Source organism: Plutella xylostella, chromosome 26, assembly GCF_932276165.1.
Source record: "Plutella xylostella chromosome 26, ilPluXylo3.1, whole genome shotgun sequence".
In the NCBI taxonomy this organism is placed as follows: domain Eukaryota; kingdom Metazoa; phylum Arthropoda; class Insecta; order Lepidoptera; family Plutellidae; genus Plutella; species Plutella xylostella.
Window position 1 is genome coordinate 8393556 of NC_064006.1, and position 27778 is coordinate 8421333.

A 27778-nucleotide genomic window follows, 5' to 3' on the forward strand; every position below is an offset into this window, starting at 1 on the left:
GGCAACATTACTTGAATATCAATGTTGCCAGTAAAAAAATTTTTTGAAGAGATAAGCGGTTTTCCATTAGCCGGGGCGCCACAGTGGAAGTGGAAATACAGTAATTTAGTAGTAAAGAAAGATGAATGTATGTATTTGTCTAACACGCTCGCTTGTGAAGATGGGGGCATTGGTTCATATCCTGTCAGACCGCGACTGACTGAGAATTTATACACGTAAATGAAATGTCTAGAACTACATGATCAAATCAGCTTTTCAAGGGAAAATGATTTATCTTTTTATTGCAACATTTTTAAATACGTCATTTTACTTAAGTGTCATCTGTCACTGTCATAATTATCTGTCAAACTGACATTCTGAAATGCCATGTGCGTTTTAATTTTGAGGTTTAAAAAATTGTAATCGAAGTTTATACGGCTTATTCTTACATTAATGTCTTAAAATAGACAATGGATTACGTTGTGGGCAGCGTGGCAGCTTTAATATCCGGCAACGTGACGCCCAACCGGCCTAAACTGTTGCGACGAGCGCTCACACCGACTAAACACCAACCATCGCCGAACGTTACTCCTAAAAGTGAATTTGTCGAGGATAGATCCATATTTCTGTCTCCAACCATGCAGAAGAAGAAGGCTATAGTGAAGAAGTCTCCGAAGAGGATATTCCAGAACCAGGACATGGATGTGACCAATGATGGTGACGATTCTTGTGAGTTGCCGAGCCCCAAGGCAGACAAGGTCAAGAAGCAGTTGGAAGACAACCTCGAGGCTAAACCAGAGCTCAACAGTAGCGTCGCCAGTCAAAAAAGTCCTAAGAAAAAGAAAGATAAGTCTGCCACCCCTAACAAAGTGAATAATGAGCAGTCTAGCCCCAGTGTAGCTGCCAGTCCTAGTCCTAAGAAGAAAAATAAGCAAAGAAATTCTGTTTCTGAAAGTAAGGAAACTTCTGCTGTTATTGAAAATGGTGATGTGAAGGAAAATGGAACAAATGACATAGAAATGAAAGAGGACAGCACAGAAATAGTAAAAACAAATAAAAAGAAAAATAGGAAAAGGAAAAAATCACAGACTAATCAAGAAGTACAAAGCAGTATTGAGACAGGTAAAGCTGCAGATGAAGTCAAGCCTAGTACAGTAGATACTATTACAAATAATGAAAATGTTGGTAAAAATAAGAAGAATAAAAGTAAAAAGAAGAATAAACAAAATGCTGCAGCTGTTGTTAACTCAGCTGATAAGAAAAGTAGTGATAGCAGTAAACTAGAAGAAAACAAAGAAGTAGCAAATAAATCATCACCAGCTATAAATTTGAAAAATAAAAAAAGGAGAGAAAGGAAGAAAAAACTAAAAAAACAAAAGGCCTTGGCAGTAAAAGAGTCATTAGAGAAAACGAAAGCAACAAAATCAAAACAGAAAGAATCAACAAATCAAGATTCCAGTGATGATGATGACGATGATGATGATGACAGTGGCAGCCAAGAAATAGAGGTGCCAAAATTAAAGGAAAATAAAAATAAATCTAGTGCTGTTGATATTATTAAGAATACTGCAATAGAGGCCAATTTAGACCTAGAATCCAGTGAGGATGATGACGTTGATGATGAAGATGAAGAAGATGACACTGATGGTGAAGAAGGAAATAATGTAGAAGAGGAAGAAAATGATGTTGGAGAAGGGGATAATGATGATGACAATGAAGAAGAAAGTGATGATGACAGTGAAGAAGAAGAAGAAAATGGTGATGAGAATGAAGAAAGTGACAATGAAATTGAACAACCCAAATCAAAGAAGTCAAAAAAAGACAAAAGCATTGTCAATCCCAATGCCATCACAGAAAAAGACTCCGATTCAGAACATGAATCAGATAATGAAATTGAGTCTGAAAATGAGGAGGAAATGAAGGCTGTGCTGGACACTGGTCCAGATGCTGCATCTTCTGATGAAGAAGAAGAAGTACCTAAGAAGAAGGTTAAGAAAGAAGAGAAAACAGAACAGAAAGCAACAGAAGACATAGAAGTGGATCCTAATGAAGTGAAGAAGACTCTATTTGTGGGGAATGTGCCATTCAGCAGCAAGTGCAAGAAGGAAATTAAGAAGATATTCAGTAAATATGGAACCATCAATACTATCAGGTGAACAGCATTCTTAATTATACTTTTGCATATTTTCAATATCCATTCTTCTTTCATTTTTCTTCTCTGAGTTACTTTTAATCGCTGATAATACCACAGTCTTGCTCCTAGCAGTTGGCTTACTTCTTGAAGGATAAATCATTGTGTTTTCTTTCTAATTCTTCTTCTGAACTGATAACAAATTGATGAAAGCTAATAAAAATTCCTCTTCCATCATTATTCCAGGATCCGCACAGTCCCAGTGGCAGACGCCCGCGTGACCCCCAAGCTGGCCGTCATCAAGAGTGAGCTGCATCCCGAGAGGACCACCGTCAATGTCTATGTCAAGTTTGACTCGGAGGTGTCTGTGGCTGAGGTATGTTTGTGATTTTACTCAGTAACTCTTTGGGATATATATAGTTTTCTAAGCAATAATGCCACTTGACCTACCATTTCTATCGACCCATACCATTTTTATAGACATATAAATAGATAAACTCGTTTTATGTAGGTTCCACCATTCACATAGTCGTCTTTCCGCCAATCACATTGTCATCTTTTTGCATTCATTCAGATACCAGACGAATATAATTATAATATTTGTCTGGTATCTGAATGAATGGGGACCATTCACATTTCATTCTTTCCTTCTTTCAACAAGTTTTAATTATACCTGACAAAAACCCACCCCTTACCTCCCGCAGGCGTTAGCCGAAAACAACACAGTCCTCAACGGCTGCCACCTGCGCGTGACCCGGGCCGCCGCCTCGGGCTCTGAGCACGACCCGCGCCTCGCCGTCTACGTGGGGAACCTGCCCTTCGCGCTGGAAGATGAGGGGCTGCGGGAGAAGTTCAGCAAGTGCGGGGAGGTGGAGTCTGTCAGGATCGTTAGGGACAAGAAGACTAATGCTGGGAAAGGTTGGTAGTTTGGTTGTCAGTGTGAATAACTGTGGAGGGTAGTAGCGGAAAATCGTCGTCATCAGCAGCCCTACATCCTGCGTGTACACATTATCAATCAACTATCAAACAGGTAGGTGATCGGTGAGGCATCGTCCACAGTCATAACATACGCTTCTCCGTATGAGCGAAACAACACTCTGACAACTCATTTATAAGTTATCCACAGAATGTATGTCTGACTAACTGCCATTAACATGAGTTGTGATAATAGCTTAATATTCTGCATAGTACTTATATCTACAATAAAAAGTAACCAACACTTACCCACAAAATCCTCCATTCCAGGGTTCGGCTACGTAAACTTCACGACCAAAGACGCGGTGGAACTGGCATTAGCCCTCCCAGACGAGGACCGAACCATCAAGAACCGGATCCTGCGCGTGTCCCGCTGCTCGCAGCACCCCACCCGGCCTAAACCACCCCCCAGGGGAGGGCAGCGGGGCCGCGGGGGCAGAGACGGAGGGGACAGGCAGGGTAGAGGAGGGTATCAAAGAGGAGGGTCTAGTAGGGGCGGGTTTGAAGGCCGAGGCGGATCTAATAGGGGAGGTTTTCAAAGCCGTGATGGGTCGTCCAACAGGGGTGGATTCCAAGGTCGCGATGGATCATCGAATAGAGGTGGATTCCAGAGTCGTGATGGATCATCAAATAGGGGTGGATTCCAAAGCCGAGACGGTTCAAACAGAGGCGCTTCCAGAGGTGGTTTCAGGGGTGGTTCAAGCCGGGGTGGTTTCCAAAACCGAGATGGTTTTTCAAGCAGAGGCGGTTTCCAAAGTAGAGGAGGGTTCCAAAGCCGGGGAGGGTCGAGGGACAACTCTCAGGGGAGACCGTTCAACAGCGGGGTGAATCGACCAAACCCCCCCGGGGGTAAGAGCTGGGGTGGGGGCGGGCAGGGCGAGGAGCAGGGCGCGTTTAGGAGGATACAGAATAAGAGGAAGGGCGATGAACAGGTGTGTTTTGTTTAATTATTCTATGGCCCCTCAGTCCTAGGCTTTTGCAGAAGTTATACCATCTTTTGAATGTGGACACGCTCCAATGCTGTGAAGCCCCGGGTTCGAATCCCAGGTCTGAAAGTTTCAGAAGGGGATTTATTTCTTGCTCATTAAAACTATTCATAGTCTAGATTTGGCTCCGGAAACTGACCTACCCCTTATCACGTCCTGAAATATCTAACACCGGTGAAAAGTGCATGCAGCAATGCATCTCAACCTACCTACCTATGTATTATTCTTAAATAAAGAATACGTTAACCTTATTTTGCTTGTTGTCTGCAGGACGGAGGGCAGGGAGGGCCGCCCAAGGAGAAGAAGCAGAGGAAAGAGTTCGTCGGCATGACAGCTGAAAAGAAAAAGGTAAAGTATATAAAGTATCTCTACTATTTTAATAAATTACTACAACTGTCTACACACTTCAAATATTTTAAGTTTAATTTAATCTCTGTCCAATATTAAAATGATGGTTCAAATATTAAGTCCATACAAATGTAGCGTGGCATTATCGTTATAAAGATGTAGTAAAGATCTCCTATGCCCTTTTGAGCACACCATAACATTTGAACAAATTGTCGACTTTAGTCGATAGTAATTGGATAGGCGGGTCAATGGAGTTTGTTTGAGTTTTATTAGTTTCAAACGTTACCGACAGGGGCGCTGATCAATATGTCATACAAATTGGAATGGATTTACGCTACCGACTTGAGTAGACAACATTCGTAATTCGCACACTGGATTCGAACCCTAGCCTCGATGTGAGTGACTGAACTAACCTGTAATCTTCTTTATTTAACAGAAGCAGAAGTTCGGCAAGGGACAGAAGAAGAAGAAGATTCTGAGCGAGATCCTGACGAAGGCGAGTGCGTGAGGCGCTGGGGCCTGGTTTATTGTATATTTGATGCGAAGATTAAAGCTTGTTACCCATTTTATATGATGGCTTTCTTTTCTACTTTGTTATACATAGGTTAAATCCTTATGAAATACGAAAATGATTGAGTAATTTCGGAATGAAACCAATTATTTTAGCTGTAATTTATTTGTTTTTAATCATAATATTGTGATTAAAACACACACGATTGAATGCAGTATAGGTAATTGTCTACCAGCCGAAATACGTTTCATTCCATTGGCTTAGTATAGGTTTTATAGCCATTTGCATTGCAGCGCGTAGTAAATAGCAAACAGTTTGACTACTGGCAACGCAGCCTATAGTTTTTGATAGGCGCTTTACTGTTTTAATTCATATTTGCGAACTATGAAAACCTGTATACTAGATCCTTTGAATCGTGTTTGAATTTGATAAATTATGATCTGTCTAATTTAACACTTCAAGTGACATAACTTTTACCAATACCAACACACCCTGTTGAGCTAGTAGAGCAAGTAGCGGGTGTTGAACAACTTCCTATCTCAGGAATGCTGTTAGTAAGTTAAAGCTGCATTTGACTAGAACTGGCATAGCGTTGTGATAGCGAATGGTCTCAGACCGCAACATTATGAAATATGGACGAAGGATGTGGTGAAACACTGGCTATTAAGTTATTATAAGGTACAGTCAACTAATCCGCCATTTTAACACACTCTACACTACATGCCTATCAGACATAACGACTGGAGTTCAAAAAAAGATGCAGGTAACTAACTAGGTTCTCTGAACAATGCTGAATTACTTATTCAAGAATTTCTGATCGCCCAACTATTTTGTGTTTGACTTTGTGCCTACACAAAAAATACCATAAACTCATCTACAGACTTTTTCATAAATGGGCCATATGGTATGTATAATGGGCCATGGTATATCATAACTTTATGAGTATGTATGCATGTTAGGTTAGTATTTAAGTATATTTTGGTAGGAAAAATAATTAAGATGTTTCGCATATTTGACGACGAATAACTCGGAAGACCATCTAAGCTAAGCCTACACTCCAATGACTCACTTGGCCTGCGGATAAGCTCTCTGATCTCAACGCACAAAAAGTAAAAGTATGAAGCGGATAATGTGTAGCAACAGGGAGGTCACTCTACATGACAAAATACGAAGTTTTGGAACCCTGCTGCTCGAGCTACGACTTTACCTCGATGTAATAAACGTGCCGATTGAACGACACCTCTCGTTCGTTAGTTTATCGTCAGTATAGAGTAACCCTCTTGTTGTAATGTCTGTTGCTAGTTGCTTGTAGACGAGTCAAGGCTGTCGGGGAAAGTGGCCGGCTGAATGAACCGAGGACCTGGCGTGGCGGCATCAGTACCGCCGTAAATATAATTTCCTACACCACCCGGGATAAATGTTGTGGGTTTACCCCTTTATTAAAACAGGTATGAACGAGATTAAAGACGTTTTTAGCATGGTCTATATTACTCTCTATGTCTTCGTTGGTAGCCAGTAGGCAGAATGTAGCATTTGAAATACAGGAGTGCGAATTTTTACTCCGTTCGAGTAGTGGCCAGTAAACGTGAATTTGTATGGCGCGGAAGAATCGCCACCTTGCGGTAGGTATACAAATTTTCAAAATAGGACTGCTAGCGAGCCATGTTGTGGCTATAGCATTATTATTAAAAAAAAAAAAAAAAAAAACAAAAAACACACAAAACTGTTTCGTCCTACATGCGAGGCAGGTTGTTCACGTTACATCACTCGTGTTTACAACCAGTGAGTTCCTTTCACTCATCAGAATCCTTTTTATAAAGCTTCACAAAGAAATTATATAGATATTCTTCACATGGTTAAGTACAATGTGGTTTGTGCGTAGCAATACAATGGCATGGGATGGTAACTACGGGTGTATAATTTTAAGTAACATGGGTAGTTATATACTATCAGTAGGTAATTATAAATCTCTTATCAATTCAATAAAAAAGTGATTAGTATATAATATTATTTTCGTAATCGGGCAGGCAGCAATTTGTTTTTGCCATATAAAGGGTAAGGTTTTTAAGCTCATTGTGTTTAATCTATGTAGTTTACCTTAAACGGAATAAACTTAATAGGTAAATAACCTCAATCAAGGCCAAAATTTTACTTCACAGTATATTATTGCACTCGAACATTTTGCGACAATTAAATAAGTTCCTTTACTTAATTACAACTTACGTAAAGTAGGAACAGAAATGTTCACAATCAGCCACTGCTGGACATAAACCTCTCGTCTGCCCCCTTCTTTCCTGATAAGGCAAACGAATGTTTGACATCTTATAAGTTAACCACTCCATCCAGCTTTCGTGTTGAGCCTATTAACTACATACAGACACAGTTTGCACTTATAACACCCCATGGCCACAGCGTTGTGTCAGCATAAGTCACCAACACTCCACTAGTCTTCAAGTACTCAGTGTTCGTAGTAGTCATTTACTATCCCTGTTGAGGCATGAGCTAAGGTTTATGAAGACGCACACATATCTCATCGTTGCCTAATTCTGATTTGAATCAATGAACTATCATTGAACTTGACTTGTCAAACGCAGCCTCAGTCATTATAGCATAGCATTGAGATGAATGAAATGAGACACCCCAAGTGATAGCTCAGCCATCGTAATTGATATACGTGCGGTACACCCTCGACAGCAATTATTAACTTATTTAACTGGCAATCCTGTCACCACGGAGACAAACCCTGGTCCAGCTCTAGTGTTGGTCAATAACGCACTAAGAAGGAGACTAGCAGCTTCATACAGCCTGAGAGAGGCAGCCTGTGACATTACCGCTTGTTGAATACGTAACAAACCACGGGCTAGTGATGGGAAACTGTCGATATCTTTATTGATGTGAGAATACAATTGTGGTCTGAATGTAGAGGATGTAAGGAGCCTTCTCAAGTAAAATAATTAGGTAGTGATTCATTTTATATGCCCAAAGCACCCTGGGTAGTCATAGCTACAAAGAAATTATCTGCCAATGTAATCCTTAACCACGATGTACCTTTCCGACGCGCGTTTATGACAAACTAACAAAGTCGCTACATAATACATAGATTCGGAGAACTTCTGGGCTACCGATACTGCACTGCCGGTAGTGGTCATGAGCTCTCCGCGTACAGGTAGGGCATGATGGGGGGCTTGTGGCGGTACCAACTTACATTAAGAACAGTGGGGTACCACCAGCGAAGACTAGTAATTAACAATAAACAGTGTCTCTCGCTTATCGAATGTTAACCGCTAATGTGTCGGTGGTGGTACGGTAGCAGCACTCTCTATCGACAGAGCGGCCCGCTCGGTCCCTCCCTGCTGGCGCTCAGTCGCAGCCCCGCGCGCCGCCGCCACACTCGCGCCGAGAGAAAGTTGCGTTCAAAAACCCCGACACAATTGTGCAACGCGAGTGATTTTAAATTACGAATTTGGAATAGTTATCTCTGTGCTTTGTGCTTGTGTCTGTAAGTGCCTATGCTACACGGAAGCGCGGTTTCAGGAGCATGTATATAGCGTAAGTGTTGACACAGATTCGGCGCGGTTGATGCAAGAAGAAGGATGTGGGCCCAACAGGCTCTTGCAGTGGTTGTAGACATTCCATTTTAGTTACATAATTTTGTGTGCTAGCTCTACAACTAACGGACCAAATTATATGATAAAGTATGACTTATCTTATGTCTTTCACATAATGAAACAGACTATTTTTTCCTTATAGTGATTTTATAGTATATAAACTATGGTATATTTAATAATAAATGATAATAATATTATAACTATAAAGAGGCATGAAATTTCAAAAAGAAAGAAATTACATTTGAATTTCATTCAGAAACAGAATTTTAATACAAGACATCAACGCGCGTGCTAAAAGAAAGTTCTTTACATAATTTTCGCAATGGGTTTTCGTAATCGAGATAATAACTTCCGATCTATACTTAAGTATTTATTTACCCTTATATATATATATACTCATTTATATCATACCATATTTATATGCACTAAGTATTGTATTATTATATTTAAATATGTAGCTACAAAACTAAAATATAAAATATGTCTAACAAGTAGGAAACTCAAGCGATGAACGAAAGACACTGGCTCCTACGATACAGGTCTCCTAGTGTAGGTTGCCAGGGCCATTTCATGCAGTCGAAGCCTTGTGTAATGTAAATTGTGAGTTAACTCGGTATTATTTAAGATTAACTACTTCTACTTTATTTAGATCATAAACATGTTGTAATAGGCTAAGTTTTTGTCAATAAATATATTCTATTCTTATTCTATTCTTCTATCTTGCTTTTACCGTGTTTTTTGCCTGTAATTATATTTTAATTAGTGCTTAAAACTATGTAGTGATGATTTAAAATACATATACAATGTATATTTACTGACTTTCCCTGCTACTTTTTGGTTTGCATTCTAATAAGCATTTGTACCTACCTACATTAACCCCCTTATTCATAGAAAAGTTACAAAACGTTTTAACTAATAAACTGTTTTGTCCCTCTCTGTCAAAGAACAAATTGTTCCTTGTCGGAGAGGGACAAAACAGTTTATTAGTTAAAACGTCTTGTAACTTCTCTATGAATAAGGGGGTAAGTCTCTAAACATTATGTTAGGTATTCTCTTCAGCAGACGACCGAATGGCGTAGTGGTTAGTGACCCTGACTACTGAGCCGATGGTCCCGGGTTCGATTCCCGGCTGGGGCAGATATTTGTTTAAACACAGATATTTGTTCTCGGGTCTTGGATGTGCCCGTAAAATGGCAATAGGCCCGCCTCCTATTACATTGGGACTAACATAACACTCTGGCGAAAAGTGGGTGCAGCAATGCACCTCTGCCTACCCCGCAAGGCAGTACATTAGTACAAGGCGTGAGTGCGTGTTTTTTTTTTTTTTTTTTTTTTTCTCTTCAGCAGTGTCATGTAGCTAATTTTAGCTTTCATTTGTAAACCAAGTACTTATTATTTATTATTTCATACTTTGTTGCACAAATATGAAATACACATAAGTGTACAAAAAGTGGACTTAATGCTAAAAGCATTTTCGACCAGCCAACCTACACGAGGTACAAAATAACTAACAATGCTTATAACTAACTTATGAATAAATAGTCCAATATCCATATATTCATGTCTACATGGGCTAAGTTACAGCTAAAGATATCCCTGGTAGCATATCCACATTCTATTCCATGTGTTACCGCATTTCTGGTCCAGTGGAGATCACTGCTGGATATAGGCCTCTAGTTTTTGCGTTTTACCATCTCCACAGTAACTAATATTAGAATACTAAGTTATGTCTTTAATTTTCAAGCGCAAATTGGCAACTTACGACATGTGGTTGTAAACGACCTATCGCAGCGTTACTATTGGTTTGTATAGGATTCATTTTGGCGGCTAGCGACATGATTCTTGACGACACACGTACACGTCCAAGAAACCTACATAGAACCCAGTAGTGCCATTGCAATACGTCGCCACTTGTGGTTTGTTGCTATCTCATGGTCCGCCACCAATTACCACTTTCACACTTCAAAATATCCATAAGTCTAATTAAATGTATTAATTACACTTGTAAGTAGGTATTATAGATATCTCATAAAACTCCCTGACCTGATAAACTTTTCCTTCAGTGAGGTACTTAAGTACTTATTGTTTATGACAACAATTAACTGTCTGCATTGTTTTCCTGCTAAATTCGTGATAAATTCGTGCCTAGAATGATAGAGATCTACTGATACTAGGTTTAATTTTCCTATGTACCTACTTCTATATTTTTTATGATTAGAAGTGTATTGAAAAATCTCTCAACTCACAGTCTTGAACGACGCACACGTGCTGCAGTGAACTGTTACGGATTGTTTACAGTAATTCTATAGTCAGCAATCGGTAGCATAGAGTTATAAGTAGAGTACCTAACTGACCTAACAGTAGTTCCCACGGAAACAACGGCAAGAAGTATACAAACATTGAGATGATGTTTACAAAATCATTTAATTGTTGCTATTTTTTCTGAGACTGTAGGACTTATAAACTCTTATAATAGAGTTAGGTTTAATTTACGATTAGTTAGATGCCGTCTAATCCTCATCTTCAAAAATACTTAAATATCCCCAATCATATTATTCCAAATGCCTATGTAAGGACCAAGGTACCTAGACCTAGCCTACCTGTACGTACTTCGCAACTATAAATCCGCTAAGCATCTATTTGCACACCGTGCATAGCTATCCCAGAATTACCTACATCCAAGGTTCAATTCAAAGCGCATAGGTACTCAAATACTAACAAAGGCGTACGACGACGGTGGCTAGTGGGTACCTAGTGGCTGTGAGTTCGCAGCATTGTCCGCGTGGAGCAATTACTGGAGCCTTCACGGCGCGCGACCCGCATACTGATGCACCACCTAGTGACTAGTGGCTAGAGTCACACCGTGACCATAGGTGTACCGATGTAAGGATTATTTCAAAAAAATGTGACTGCCAGCTCCGCATCCCCTTAAAGAAGTTTTCCTGTGGGAAGTCCGGGATCGTTCAGTAGTTTTACCGTGAAACAACTTTCACTATTGTAGGAATTAACGAATGAAGTTTCATATCTCATATGTATATGTTATAATTCTTCGGGTACAAGACTTCTAATTAAGTATATGTTACAGTACAATTCAATAAAGTGAAATTTTACCGAACAGGAAACACGACAAAACATTTAGGACCAGTTTCTCACCTAGTGAAATCTAGCTACGCATGAACTACCTATAGTACCTATTTTTATACTGATAGTCCTACCTTTATTTGACGTGCTGTCGAATGGATCACTAAAAAACACTAACATCAGCACTTTCAACAAATCAAAGACACACTAATGATGGTCACCCTACACTTAGTGTGTATCGCAAATCGGCAATGGAGTCAAGGACGGTGAAATTGGAGCGGTGAAGTAACCCGCGCGGCCCGCTATTATTCATGGCGGCTCCATTACATTTCCTGTTCGCACAGCTGTTCCTTCATCCATCACTAGTTCTGTAAATACAAAGAACCTCACTCTCTCAGTCCCTCTAGTGACGTATCAACTGAACCGTATTCAACGAATGGTGCGTTTTTCTTACGGTTGTTCCTGTCGAAACCTCGATTCCAGCCAAGGCATTTTTTTTAAACTGATCTATTTATATATTCTGGGTTATTGAATGAGCCTAAAATGCGTAAGTGATAGAATCCAGACCCCCGCGGAAGGTCAAGTTGTTACGTTAGCAATATTTGGACACCACATACATACACGCTGTATATATGTACTTATGTATGTTAAGGTCTCGCGTCGTTGTTGCCATTCAGTACCATTTTTGCATACAAATACCCCGGAAGAATATTTTTACCTTTCTTGTTCAAGTTGTACTCCAATATCTAGCTACCTTGAACAAGCTATGTACCAAAGTAACTTCACACTACATTTGTAGGTACTACTTCCATGAATGTAGCGTGTTTTGAAACTATACAAGGCCAGAACGCACCCATAGTGTACTAGCACTGTATAGTTTCAAGTGAAAAAAAATAATATTTTACTTGAAAATATACACGATTTGTGCGTACTAATCACGTATACTTTCAAGTTGGGATTTACTGAATCGTACTTGAAAATATACATTGCTATTACGCATATTGCTTGATTGGCGTACTTGTCGCATATAATTTATACCTACATGCTGATTCTAATTTACTTAACTATTTCGGTAAATGTAAATGACTACAATTGACTTGTTCTGCCTGTCATACCTATAAAATAATAATAAATGAAGATGAACAAGCTCTAATTTGATTGATAAATTGATATTTATAGCAATCATACTTGCAAGTAAGCATACCTACTAATATCTTATTATTTAAATGAATTAAGAGTAATACCTACTACACTACTGAACGGATAAGACTAGCTTAATGACGCCGTCGGCAATATTAAAGAGCATTTAACAGCGCATCAAAATATTATTATAACCAACTAAAATAGTAAATTTTGATCAGATTTTAAATTTAATGGTTTAAAAAAATTAGGGTCATTTGGTGTTGACTTTTTGCTACTTGGACTTATTCATTGCTCGTGAATGTAATAGGTATTACCCTATAGACCTATTATAGACATATTTTTCATCAAGTTTTGAATTCACCGTAATTGTCTTTTATGAATTGTTCTACACCCTCTTATGAGATAATTTTTACTATTTACAACAGTTCTACAGTTTAATATCAATTTACTTTTTAACTTACGGTGTAAACAAAAAAACACGTTACGAAATTAATGCCAAGTGCGGAATGATGATGCAATGTTTAGAAAGCAATAGACTTATTACTAATTTCGCATGAAAGAAAGAGAGAGCAACAATTCAAAAGGGCTACCTGGTAACTAATCACGTATAGTTTCAAGTGCTCGCATTGCCGCTTGGCGCTTGAAAATATACACGATTAGTACGCAGTTGTAACTGCTGCAGTATATTTTCAAGCCATAACTTTGGCCCACCTTACTTGAAAATATACGCGATTAGTGCGTAATGGCCTTGTATACTTTCAAGTAAATCATGGCACCATTTTAATTTGAAAATATACGCGAGCAGTCCCAACCTCTGCGTTCTGGCCTTGTATAGTTTCAAAACACGCATGAATGTATTGTCCTGAGTAAGATCATAACCAATATCTCCCTCCATCGTTTTTATTTACCAATGGGGAAGAAATTCTGATGACATTAACATAACGTACGTGTCTTCCTGAAACTGAGCATCACCTGTCTTCATTGCTCTTGCAACATGCATATGTTTACACTCACTCTTTACCCTCCCTAATAAAGAAACCCTGCCATGCTATCTATATCTCTAATACAACCAGGTAGAGCACGAGTTATTGTCTGATGATTGAGGTGATTCTGTCGGATGGTTTTGAACAAAAAGCCTGATATTATGAGACAGTGTGGCAACAGCGGCATCCGATAGCGTTATGTCACTCCTCTCGAGTGTCTTACGATACTTACGAAACGGAGAATGTGGGTCACAGAAGTGATACGAACACGTGAGGTGCAGTGCATCGACGGCTGTGGACTTAGCTGCGAAATTAAACCTGTTGTGAGCGCAGCGATGGATGAACATTGCGAATTAAACATGTGTTTTTATGCACTACTTATGTAGTTGCCATGAGTGATGTTAGCAATTTGTCTTTTGAGTGTTTATCTATATTTATATTTATTTATTTATTTATTTAATCCTTTATTGCACAAATATAAAAATAAGTGTACAAAGGGTGGACTTAATGCTACAAGCATTTTCTACCATATTTATATTGGACTTTATGTAGGAAGTGGAGTCTAGACTTCCTGTAGGGAAGTAGGTATGATTCTTCTGTTGTAGATTCCATGACGTATTTTGTATTCATAAAAATGTTCGTTGCGGAATACTTTGAAATATTTTATTTGTTTGTCGCTGACGCACGACTAGTAAAAAGTGAAAGGAGTAATCTTTGTGCTTAGGTACTTACTTTCATGATTTTTATAAGGTATTTTAAGTATAGTTATTTATGTTTATTCAAAGAGTAAAAGTCAGTTACTGAATGCATGCAGCTACTGCGCGATGCAAGAAAAGAAGGACATAAAACTACGAAGAAAAATGGCAGATCTTTTTGAGTAGGTAAAATACATGAGAAAACTTCGTCAAATAGCGGAAATTTTTCTGCGCAGTTTCATTCGTATTTACTGCCATGCTTCGTGGTGAAAGGATTCGCCAGTTCCTTAGTTGGGTTAGCAATTAATAAAACTCGGTATAATTCTAAAGAACTTATTTCGAAATATTTGCGAATCCGTGCAAGATAGGCTGGTATTATTTTTATTAAAGTTGATGTTGATACACTATATTAAATGCTCTTCAGTCCATTGGATCGATCGGCAGTGGCTGGACGAGGAGCGCTGAGGACAGCGTGTTGTGGCGCTAATTGAAAAACACCTATATCAATAAATCTTTTTTTTTTTATGTAGCCATTTTAGTGTCCCACCTATATCTATAAATTCTATATCAACAGTTTATCTACCTAAGCTCCTATGCCCGGTAGGTGTCCTATTCTATTCTATTCTATTCTCTGTGGGGGTATCAGTACCTGCACCTGGCTCTCTCGAATGGAACCTTTGTGCATATCCCCAAGGTCTAAACTGCCTTCCTAAGCTTGGACCATTTCCCTCCACGCTGGTCCACTGCGGGTTGGTGGGTTCACATATCTAGATGTGCTAAATCTAGATATGCAGGTTTCCTCACGATGTTTTCCTTCACCGTAAGAGCGATGGTATACATTGTACTTAAATTCAGAAAAGAACTCATTGGTACATGTCAGCGCCGGGATTCGAACCCGCATCTCTGGCGTGAGAAGCGGGCGCTTACCCGACTGAGCTACCACCGCTCTTTGTGCACCCGGTGGGTGTCATGATGCCGATGTTAATAATATGATGTTTTATTTTGAATTATTTTATATGTTCAATTTATCTATAGCTCCTATATCCTATCTTGTATCTTGATGATGTCAATATACAGTGTGTGTCTGTTTGTCTGCCACAGGGAGAACTCGCCCCCGTCTCCGGCGGGCGACGAGAAGCAGAAGATGGGCGCCGAGTTCACCGACACAGCGGGGAATGACGAGACCACGGTATGTTTAATAGATAGGATATATAGATAGATAGATTACTCTTTATTTGTACATAAACACTTAACTAGGGTACAAAAGGCGGTCTTATCGCTTTTAGCGATATCTTCCAGACAACCTTTGGATGGATGGACTAAAAGAGACATAAATAGGGTACAGTGTACTTACTAAAGGGAATAATAATATTTGCTTGTACCCACTAGCTTTTTTTCATCTTTATACTTTGAAATTCCCAGGACTACGGTCAGTCTAATATTTGATTCTACCCACGAGCTTGGTTTTATCTTCACACGTGGAAAATCCCGTGATAAGAATAGACTTTCTTCCTAAAATGTCCAGCGTACCTTGGATAGGACTATCCAAGGTACGCTGGACATTTTCTCAACAATGACTGCTAATCCTTTCAACACGGTGACAATTCCTAGTTTCCTAGTCCAAACTCAACACACCAAGAGGAGAATACGATCCAAGGTCCAAGGTACCACTTTCTATATTCGATATATGTAGTGGGTGTGGCAATCATGGTATAGTAAGTATAGTAAGCTGAAAGGTTGCGCCCTTTCAGCTTACTATACTCAGGGGCTCATTCTAAACATCTCCTTTCCACTTCACCACTTTTGAAACATCTTATAGTTATAGTTATCAAATACTAACTATAATACTGCTATTACATCTACAAAGTGAAATTCTTCGAACCACATTTGAGTCTAAAAGCCACCATTATCCCCAGATGTGGTCCAAACGGCAACAGGCGGTGTGTGTGCGGGCGGCCTGCAAGCAGTACGGCTCGACTAAACAACCCAACCACGTGCTCAGCAACCTCAACATGACCTGCGCCAAGGGGACCATGTGAGTACACGGGGGTCTACTACACCTGCTACCGTACCACCATAAACGATAAACGTATAACGTAGGCACCTGAAATTTTGGTAGGGACGTAGCTTAGGTACCTACCGTAGAGGTGCACAGGAATCCTTTTGTATGAAAAATCTAAACCGCTAGACGCTTGAAATTTGGCATGCAGGTACTTTAGTAAACTTAAAGTTTAGTTACAAGAGAATATTACAAAATTCCCACAGGAACGGGAGTAAGCGGGAAAAAGGGATGGAGAAAATAATCCTTAGGGCGAAGCCAAGCTCGCGCCGGGTAACCCTAAAACACCTAACGAGACATTAACAAAACCTTTAAAAGGTGTGATTTGAAAATTGGAAAAGTTATTGTAAAATAGTGACGTTAACATAGATTTTTATAAATAAATCAACTGATTGAATTTGTGTCTGCTACAGGTAAGCACGGCAAGGCACGTTGTTGGCCCCCGATTTGTGAGATAACGAGTTTGTTCAGATGTCGAATATTTTACTGCTTTTGTTAGCACATGGATAATATTATGTAAATGGTATTATTTACCTATCACTGGAGGCTTCGTGAGGACACGTGAACTCAAAATAACGATAACTGGATTAACTCGTTTCTTTCCTATGGTGTCTGTAGGTACCATTGGGTACTTATGAAATTTAGATGATATATTTTAAAATACTTAGGTTGTGTGTAGTATGTAGTTAATGTCATCTCGTAAAAAATAAGAATCTGATCATTGTTTTATAATTATTTTAATAGAATTTCAAGTTGGTAACTTGCTACCTTTTACCTGTTTTCCTTTAATGTATTTAGGTATTATAGCATTTTGTTGTTGTGAGATATTCCCAAAGTCACCTTAATGCGTGAGTACATTAGCCTTTATTAGTGACGCTATGGAACGAAGACTCGGGAACTAACTAAACTTACACAATTATAAATCTACATACGTTTATAAGCGTCCGTAGTCGAGCGGGCTTCAGTGATCGTAACTGATCACTGAGGTAAAGCAACAACTGACACGGTCAGCCATTGGATGGGTGACCGATTTCAAGTGGTTCTTTTCTGGACGCTTCCGTGCTTCGGACGGCACGTTAAGCCGTGGGTCCCGGTTGCTGCTTCGGCAGCAGTCTTTAAGCTTCACACGGTCACTTGGATAGATTGAACACAAAAAATCTCCAGCCTGATGATGAGGTATAACTTTAGATTCTCTGGCATTCGTTTATGTAGAACAACTGAACCGAAAAATTGTCAGTTACTTATGTATCTACGCTCCTTCAATCTATAACAACAACACTTCTAATTACATCAACCAACTTCTACAACATGGCCGATTGTTCACAGCTACGGTCTGCTGGGCGCGTCGGGCTGCGGCAAGACGACGCTGCTGTCGTGCATCGTGGGGCGCCGCAAGCTCAACAGCGGGGAGATCTGGGTACTGGGCGGCAAGCCCGGGACTAAAGGTACGTGAGATCTGCAGGCGGCAAGCCCGGGACTAAAGGTACGTGAGATCTGCAGGCGGCAAGCCCGGGACTAAAGGTACGTGAGATCTGAGGCAGGCGGCTAGCCCGGGACTAAAGGTACGTGAGATCTGGGTGCAGGAGGCTAGCCCGGGACTAAAGGTACGTGTGATCTGGGTGCTGGGCGGCAAGCCGGGACTAAAGGTACGTGAGATGTGGGTGCAGGTGGCTAGCCCGGGACTAAAGGTACGTGAGGTCTGCAAGCAGGCGGAGTATTAAGAATGTACTCTGTGGCAGGCGGCTGGTGACAGTTACAGGACCATTGGTTTAAATACCCCCTTGCCATATGTGTAGCTGGTGCTATCCATCTAGTATGTAGTGGTGGTGTGTGACTCGTGTTGTGTTGCAGGGTGTGTGACTCGTGGTGTGTTGTTGCAGGCTCAGGCGTGCCGGGCAAGCGCGCGGGCTACATGCAGCATCTGTCTATGTGGTGGTGTGTGACTCGTGTTGTGTTGCAGGGTGTGTGACTCGCGTTGTGTTGTTGCAGGCTCGGGCGTGCCGGGCAAGCGCGTGGGCTACATGCCGCATCTGTCTATGTGGTGGTGTGTGACTCGTGTTGTGTTGCAGGGTGTGTGACTCGCGTTGTGTTGTTGCAGGCTCGGGCGTGCCGGGCAAGCGCGTGGGCTACATGCCGCAGGAGATCGCGCTGTACGGAGAGTTCACCATCAAGGAGACCATGATGTACTTCGGCTGGATCTTTGGCATGAAGACGTCGGAGATCCTGGAGCGGCTGCGCTTCCTGCTGGACTTCCTCGACCTGCCCAGCGAGAACAGGATGGTCAAGAACCTCAGGTGAGTCATTTCTGAAACTTACTGAAATCATTTTAAAAAATCAGTAATTACCTCTATAATGGACATAAGTATAGATGAAATTCGAAGAACAAAATTTGATAGACGAAGCCAATTTTAATACCTATAACTATAATATATAAAGTCTTCGGTCCAAATAACTAAGATAAGAGGCCTATTGCAATCAAAAGTGCTCAAAAATACACTGTCTAAAAAGAAACGACTAGCTTCAAGCCGGCAAAGATTGGTTTATACGTTCTAAATGATGATTAAAAATACGAAACGTTGGATTAGGTAATAAAATTGCTGCGATTCGCTTGTTTCGCCGCACTCAAGTAAAATAGACCTGCGATCTACTTACTAACCAGTTTTGTTATAACATTTCATAACCACGTTGTTGGCCAATTTAATGAATAATTCTCTAATATTTCACACATCCTTTACTTCAACCTTCATTTATAAATAACCGTAACTAAGAGTGAGTTAGAACCTATAGCTAAATAAGTATATGGTTGATAAAAGTTTAATGAACTTTTCAGTCAACCGAAATAATTTGCAGATATTGTGAGTCCGTAGCGAATGTTATTGAAACAAGCATGCTATATGACATCATCGTCATTTATACCTACGTCTGGCGTTCCCTGGGTAGTTTGCAGATCTGAATGGCTAATCCTTTCATAACAGTGACAAACCCAATACGCTACGAAGATCATCATCATCAGCCAACCACATAACTGTTTACTGAGGCAACATCTGCCGCCTGTATATTTACCCTTATTCAGGACAGTCTTGCCTTGTGTGGCTGTGTGTGTAATATAAATCTCTATCCCCAGTTGCGGACAATCTTGTCCTGTGTCGTTCTGTATATCTGAGATGTGCAACATTGTCTCTTATCCCCAGTGGGGGTCAGTCGTGGCGCGTGTCGTTCTGTATATCTATGATGTGCAACATTGTCTCTTGTTCCCAGCGGGGGTCAGTCGCGGCGCGTGTCGTTCGCGGTGGCGCTGATGCACGACCCCGAGCTGCTGATCCTGGACGAGCCCACGGTGGGCGTGGACCCGCTGCTGCGCCAGTCCATCTGGACGCACCTCGTGCGCATCACCGGCGCCGCCGACAAGACCGTCATCATCACCACGCACTACATCGAGGAGGCGCGCCAGGCGCACACCGTGAGTACCCTGTACACGCTTGTACCCGCTTGTACCCGCCTGTACCCGCCTGTACCCATACGTACCCGCCTGTACCCGCCTGTATCCACCTGTACCGCCTGTACCCGCCTGTACTCGGCTGTTCCCGCTGTACCCGCATTACCCACCTGTACCCGCCTGTACCCACCTGTACTCACTGTACCCACCTGTACCCATCTGTACCGACCTGTACCTACCTGAACCGACCGTGTGTCTCCTATACTGACTGTGTCCCTGGTATCTGCAGATAGGGCTGATGCGGAGCGGGCGGCTGCTGGCGGAGCAGTCCCCGCAGGCGCTGCTGCAGATGTACAACTGCATCTCGCTCGAAGACGTCTTCCTCAAGCTGTCCCGGACCCAGGGTGAGTGGAACAAATTGCCTAGATATGTGCAGCTATGCGTTTTTGCGTGTGTGTGCTTAGGGCCTAGAGGTTTGTGAAAGACCTCGAGACTATAATACGTAATCCTAACTAATATTATAAATGCGAAAGTAACTGTGTCTGTCTGTCTGTCTGTCTGTCTGTCTGTCTGTTACTCTTTCACGCCAAAACTACTGAATGGATTTAAATGAAATTTGGTATACATACGGTCTTGACACTGGGAAAGAACATAGGCTACTTTTTATCCCGGAATTCCCACGGGAAAACTTTTTAAGGCGAAGCGAAGCGCGCGGGAACAGCTAGTAATAATATAATAGGTACCTAAGTCGGTTATTATTATTGAGTGCGTTCGATTAGACATAAAATTTAATGTTCATCCGATGCGATCGTCCGATTAATTGTTATCATAATAATTAAAGAGAAATAATTAAATATATTTTATGTCTAATTAGCCTTGCATTGTACCTAGGTGTAGCATTGAGTTTAGCTATCAAATTTTCCTCCAGAGTATAAAGGCCTAACCGTCAAGAGGAAGTGATGATAGGTACTAATGTGATACACGACCATTATCCATGTATGTTCATGTAAAACGATAAGTACCTACAATGACCGAAAAGGATTTATCTATACCAATTATAAAATACGTAATATTTCAATGCACAATGCGCAGGGGTTAGAAATATGTCCCAGCATTCCTGGATATGTCAGCATCAGCATTCCTAATTCTGCAACCAACAATTATACGAGCCAAACTGTTAGTTTACGTAGAGTATTACTTACAGCTATTGATAACATCGTGTAATATCCACTACAGCTGTTAAAGCGGTAAATTTGAAACTGTGAATACCGTCCTTAGATCATTGGCCGTAAGATTTAAATTAAACTGCATTCTGCAGCCGTCACATTTAGCGTGTCCCACTGTACTTACTTATCCCAGCAAATAGGCATAGGTTGTAAAAACTGTTTACATTCTATGAATTGGCCAAGTTTATTAAACAATGCTGAGGCTAGGGCAATCATTGGTTATGTTATGGTGCTATGTTATAATGGAAGGCAAATATTTGACAAACCTTTAACTCGATTTGAGTATCTGGTTATGTACTTGTTACACAGTCACGGTAAGGTACTGATGTGATTAGTAGCTAACGACAAAACGTACATTAAGTAATTTTCTAAATTTGTAGACGAGAATATACTAGGAAAGAAGTTATTTTTATCTCATAGGCAGTATTAAAATAAAACTTTTGCAAAATTATTATAAGATTTTCGCGGTTTTACAGATCATGGCTACATAACCTTTAACATATAGATGTGTAAAAAACAATGACAAAGAATGTACATAGTATCTTTTAATACAAAAAATACCTAGGAACAGTGTTTACCCGCCTCTTGTTTTATTGCAAAGAAACACTCAATTAACATACAATTGCGAAAATGTCCGTCATCACTTGAGTTTAACTAAAATATTACTCGTGGCCGTAAATATCTAAGTAAGTAAATAATGAGTAGGTACGACCATTTACCCTTCTAACTATTACCTAGGTAGGTACTAATCTGAATTATGTTATGGATTTTGCTCTACGTCCCTAGGATGTAAAGATAACTACGGATACTGATAAGCGAAAAAAGCACATAGTTCGATTCTTGACCTGGTGATCTGTCTGTACCCAAATGCATGAATCAAATCTTGATTTGAGACCCTATGTCTACCTATGAGTACGAAACATCCACGTTTCGTACTCATAGGTAGACATATTATTAACTACTCATGTGAGAGATATGTCCGATTATTAGCTCTCTCGCTCATATTACCCACGCCGTATACCTAATTCCCCCCCTCCCCCCCCAGGCCAGTCGAACCAGGCGGCCCCGCTGCAGGTGACCGGCGGGCTGGCGCGGACCACGCGCGAGGAGGCGCCCTACGCCAGCGAGGACGCCAGCGTCAAGGGACTCAACTTCCACCAGAGCAAGGAGGTGCTGCTTATGGAGAAGGGGCTTAGTAATGGCGATGTGAGTACAATATATTTCAACATACATCATACTATTTATACCTCTAGTTTTTCATCCACTGGTTCCAGCTGAGCACTCGAGAATTGTTCCGTGCGGCGACCTCCAAGACGGAAATCAGCAGAATGATTGCCAACATTCGCTAGAAGACGGCACTTGAAGAAGAAGAAGTTGACTGAATCTACCTCCTCCGCGCTAAAATAGGACTCTCTATTTTAGAGCGGATTCAGGATAAGTCGACGCAGCTAAGTATTTTTGGTAGTTCCAAAAGAATTAATGATATTGTATGCAGGTATAGGTACTATAATATAATAAGTACTTTCACTATGAACCATTTCACATTACTGCCCGTATTAGGAACGATATATCAATAAACACGCACCAAAATAAAAATTGTACACTGGAATAGTTACTCAGTAAGCGTAACACTTTCGATAGAATAAGGTGGAAACTTTTATACCTACATACCTACATAATAATTTATGGACTTTTTCATAACTTTCAGATCCCCAGCAAGATCCAACCAATCATATCACCAGAATGCAATGACTGTGGCAGCTACTTCAAAGTGAGTATACGAAACCTATGTGTACATCAATGATTTAATTATAAGTCAGTGGTGTAAATGCACCTACGATTATCATACATATACCTAAGTTGATTGAAATATACAATTTTAATGATAATCACAAGAGGTTATTGTTGCTTAGTGCAGAAACTTATAGGTACCAAGCCTAGACTCTTTCATTAGTATTCCCACGGAGTAGGATTCCTAAACAGCGACAGGTACCGGTACCGACATTTATTTATAAATATTTTTACATGCCTCGCATCGTCTCAGCGTACATTGTGACTCATGTATAAAATTATCCATCATCTCCATTTCTGTAGGTATAATATATGATTTATAATAATATATGGTTTATAAATGATAATGCTAAAACTAAAGTAGCTTGGGCCTGTGTCCTGTGAGTGGACGAAAGCAACTTTAAGCTAATGTCGACATCCAAACTATGTATTTCTGTCTCTTTCTATCCGTATACTGTCAATGCAAGGCAGCAAATATTAGCTAAGCTAGTAATACATATACAATATTTCAATGTTCAAATTCCTTTCTGCAACTCAGCGTAAGTATTATAGCGGTTTGAGAAGGTCCTAACTCGTCACCCCTCTGCCCCCAGCCGCTCCTGAATTTCACCTCCCGAGGGAAGATCAAGGCGCTGATCCAGAAGAACTTCCTGCGCATGTGGAGGAACATCGGCATGATGCTGTTCATATTCGGCCTGCCCTGCATGCAGGTCATCCTGTTCTGCCTCGCTATTGGACGGGATCCTTACGGACTGAAGCTGGTAAGTGATGAGGTGTTGTGGTTGTGGAGTTATGTAGTCCTGGGTGAAATTCCTTTGTAGCTGTTTTAGAGCAAGGAAGGTGGCAGATGGATAATATCCTCATTTGAATTAGGAATTTACTCTGGAAGAATCGAGATTTATATGTGCTAACGGGATTCGTTATCCAATCGTTGGACAATCAGATGCCTACTAGGCCACTGCTGGCCCTGGAAATCTAGTAACTATTAGAGCTAGAGTTAGTGAACTATAAGCATTTACAGATCTTTAGTTTAATAACCAGGAATCATTACGTCCTACCAAAAACCTTTTATCAATTCCCAACAATAACATCATCCGCAGGCAATCGTAAACGACGACGTGAACGTGATGAACGGCTCGTGCCCCTACAACAAGACGTGTTCCATGAAGAACCTGTCCTGCCGGTACCTGGACCACCTGCGGAACCAGTCCATCATCAAGGAGTACTACCCGGACCACGCCAGCGCGCTGCGAGCCGTGCGCGGCGGCGACGCGTGGGGCGCGCTGTACTTCAATGAGAATTATACGGATGCGCTGGTGGCTAGACTGGCGTTGTGTGAGTATGGGGTTTGCTACCTGGGGGTTTTTACTTAAGAGATTCAAATTAAAGGAGTGTTTAAGGGCGAATGTGCAGCGTCATCTCTAAATACTTACTTACATCTTCAAAAGTTAGAGTATTGGTTATTCATTTCAATGTTTAATAGTTTTATTATTTCTGTGCTTTAAAACTATTCGCTAAAAGAAGATGAAATCAATGATATTATGTAGAAATCAAGAAGTGGACTACCATTCACAGATACATATGGGAGTACAGTATAATGACGTTGTTCGAGGACTCGAGTCACACTTTCCTTGAGGAAAAACTTGATGATGATAATGATGAATTTCCAATTAATTCTACAGCGGACTCTGCGGACGATGAGACGCTGTCGTCGTCAGAGGTGCAGGTGTGGCTCGACATGTCCAACCAGCAGATCGGCCTCATGCTCAACCGAGACATACAGTTCTCATACAGAGACTTCGCTAAGGTATGTACTATAGCATTATTATCAGTCCGTATTCGTCCACGGCTGAATAATGTAGCAGGCCTTTTCTACTGATCCTTGACACTTTACCTAATGTCGACATCATGTTTAGGTGTCACAACCAGATAGTATTTTACCACTGCTGGGTGGATCCACGAGGCCTATGCCCCTCCCAAAAAGCTCTACAAACCTCTGCCCTCGGTCTCCCAGAGCAGTTACCTGCCAAGTTAGTTTTCAAGAAAGCCATTTCTACCACTACTTCAACATCAATTCCATATCGCAAACAGCAACAGCCTGTCCTGAAATTTTTTTTTCCTCTGTTCCAAGTTGACTAGGACTGTTGGAAGGAGACCCATGCCCCAGCAGTGGGGACATGATGGGTCGTGATGATGATGATGAAGTTGATTAGTGACCTGATGATGTGTTCCCCCCCAGGACCTGCTCCGCACGTGCGACTACAACCCGAAGGCGGGCGACATCCCCATCGAGTTCATGACGCCGGTGTTCGGCTCCATGAACCCCTCCTTCACCGACTTCGCCGCGCCCGGGATCATCCTCACGTGAGTTTATGTAGTAGACTAAAGTATCTATAAATCTATACCCATAGTACTAGCTATACCCACTATGGGATCAGATAGATGGACGTGTGTGAGAGAAATTCTCCCAAATATCCAGATTAACCAGACACTTGCTTCGGCTTTTGATTTGCGTTTACTATTGCCTCAAAAATTCCTTCGATGACTTTGTAGATCGGTAAAAGGTGGAACAACGGTGGAAAAACGATCGAGTCTCTAAAGAAGAAGGAAACCGTTTGGATCCTGTATCATTTATAACCATTGACTTGTATGTATATGCCTGTAGCCACTGACATTCAAAACGGAAGGAACAAAACTCCAGTTAACGAGATCCTGGCAGTGATATCCAACAAATACTCCTACGCTATACTATACACTATCGGCAGGTTACCTACCTAGCATGGATAGCCCCGATAATATAAGACATTAACCCTAACAATTTCCACCCCCAGCATCGTGTTCTTCCTGGCGGTGGCGCTGACGTCGTCGGCGCTGATCGTGGAGCGCATGGAGGGGCTGCTGGACCGCTCGTGGGTGGCCGGCGTGTCCCCCGGGGAGATCCTGTTCTCGCACGTCGTCACGCAGTTCGTCGTCATGTGCGGCCAGACCGCGCTCGTGCTCGTGTTCATGTTGGGGGTTTTCGGGGTCAAGTGTAACGGGAGTATTGTGCTGGTGGTTGTGCTGACGCTTTTGCAAGGTGAGACTTTCGTTGAATTCTTCATCTTAGCTGGACAAAAGTTTGTCACTAGTGATATAGTGCCACAAACTTATCTGTTCCGGTGAGAGCTCAAGTAAATGTTTAATATTTCTTCATTCTTTAAAATGTTATGTTTTCCCGTAATGGTAATTTACCCTTGCGTTTTTAATAGACCCATCTATTCTATGTCAATATATAATTTATTAGTAAATAATGAGATATGGACTAATTTAGTTAACTCTCACTGGAACAGATAAGTTTGTCGCACTGTAGATAGGATAAGCTAGTCAATTTAGATGTCAGTTGATGACTGAACCGTATAAGTAAAGATGTTCCCTCACTTCAAATTCAAAATCACTATTCCTTAATTCAATATTCTCGCAAGATTGCGTCAGCAAATAACCCTTCTGTCTTCCTCTACCAGGTTTCTGCGGCATGTCATTCGGCTTCGTGATCTCCGCCGCCTGTGAACTCGAGCGCAACGCCATCCAGATGGCGCTGGGCTCGTTCTACCCCACGCTGGTGCTGAGCGGGGTCATCTGGCCCATCGAGGGCATGCCGTGGATCCTGCGCGGCGTGGCCACCTGGCTGCCGCTGACCCTCGCCACCAACGCGCTCAGATCCATGCTCACCCGCGGCTGGGGGCTCACCAACCCTGATGTCTACCTCGGCTTCTTGTCCACGATTGTGTGGATCGGCTTGTTTTTGGTGTTCGCGATCCTTATTCTGAAGATTAAGCGCAACTGGCAGTGAGCGTTGAGGTGTTAGTGTAAGTTGTATTTAGATGATTTGATTGTTTGGATTATGGAGATTCTTTTTTATTTAACTGTACATTTATAACGATTTTGATAGCACCAATTTTAAAGTTTCCAATGTCAAACAAAACATTTGTTCGAAATTCGATCCGATTGTAAGTTTTGACAGTAGATTAAGAACTTACATTATTTTTTTCTAGTTAGTGCCTTCATAATCGGTCCCATAATTTTTATACTTTTACGTACTTACTACTTATAATTTGGTTATTTGCTCAAAATACAGGTTTGTTTATGTAATCGATAGTTGACTGTTAGGTTTAGGATAATGTAAATAGTAGGTTTTTGTAGATATTTATAATTAAAATATGACATAAGAGCATATTGTAATATTTTTATACGATAAAGTTACCAGAGACATAATAAGCAGACATTAAACTGAATATAAGTTAAGTTAATTAAAGTATTTCGATACATGGATGTAATTCGAGTAAAATATGTGATTTTGATAGGATTTTGTAATAAAAACCTGTAAAAGTTATACCTAATTAAAGTTCATATTTTCGACATTACCTTTAGTTTTATGTAGGCATAATGAAGAGTGGTAGTACCCAGTGATACATTTAAGTAGTAACTACGTACATCATGTATATTGTAGTACTTTTTTATAGTATCTCGACTGTGATTGTTATTCATTGACATAAATTGTTAATTGTAATGTACTTAATAAAAATATGATAATAAACGAAAATACTTACTGTAAATTATGTTTCACTAAGTTTTTTTTTTGTAAAAAACTTATCTCCTTCTCGTAAAATTCTATTGAACTTTAGGCATAGAAATATGCAATTTGAGCCCAGTGTGGCAAAACACATGCGATATCGACGTGGAAGTTATTGCGGCGCGGCTATATACCAGTAAGTATAACAGCAGAGTGTGCATTGGACCACTGTGTTAACACGACAGGCCACACAACGCCATCATTCCTTTGAAGTGTT

At 40.8% G+C, this 27778-nt stretch overlaps 2 protein-coding genes across 2 annotated transcripts; both read left to right on the forward strand.

The window, feature by feature from the left end:
- Positions 1-329: 329 nt before the first annotated feature.
- On the forward strand, positions 330-4988 carry LOC105379956 (nucleolin). The gene is made up of 6 exons (XM_048630572.1): positions 330-2131; positions 2357-2486; positions 2815-3028; positions 3356-4017; positions 4342-4419; positions 4856-4988. Exons 1-6 carry the CDS (start codon positions 450-452, stop codon positions 4925-4927), a joined length of 2838 nt encoding a protein of 945 aa, XP_048486529.1. The 5' UTR covers positions 330-449; the 3' UTR covers positions 4928-4988.
- Positions 4989-8280: 3292 nt separating this feature from the next.
- On the forward strand, positions 8281-26869 carry LOC105379957 (ABC transporter G family member 20). The gene is made up of 15 exons (XM_038111666.2): positions 8281-8479; positions 15542-15629; positions 16357-16475; positions 17826-17944; positions 18598-18793; positions 19758-19959; positions 20225-20339; positions 22207-22367; positions 22870-22932; positions 23546-23713; positions 24053-24287; positions 24635-24759; positions 25192-25316; positions 25784-26028; positions 26453-26869. Exons 1-15 carry the CDS (start codon positions 8469-8471, stop codon positions 26779-26781), a joined length of 2301 nt encoding a protein of 766 aa, XP_037967594.2. The 5' UTR covers positions 8281-8468; the 3' UTR covers positions 26782-26869.
- The last annotated feature ends 909 nt before the right edge of the window (positions 26870-27778 follow it).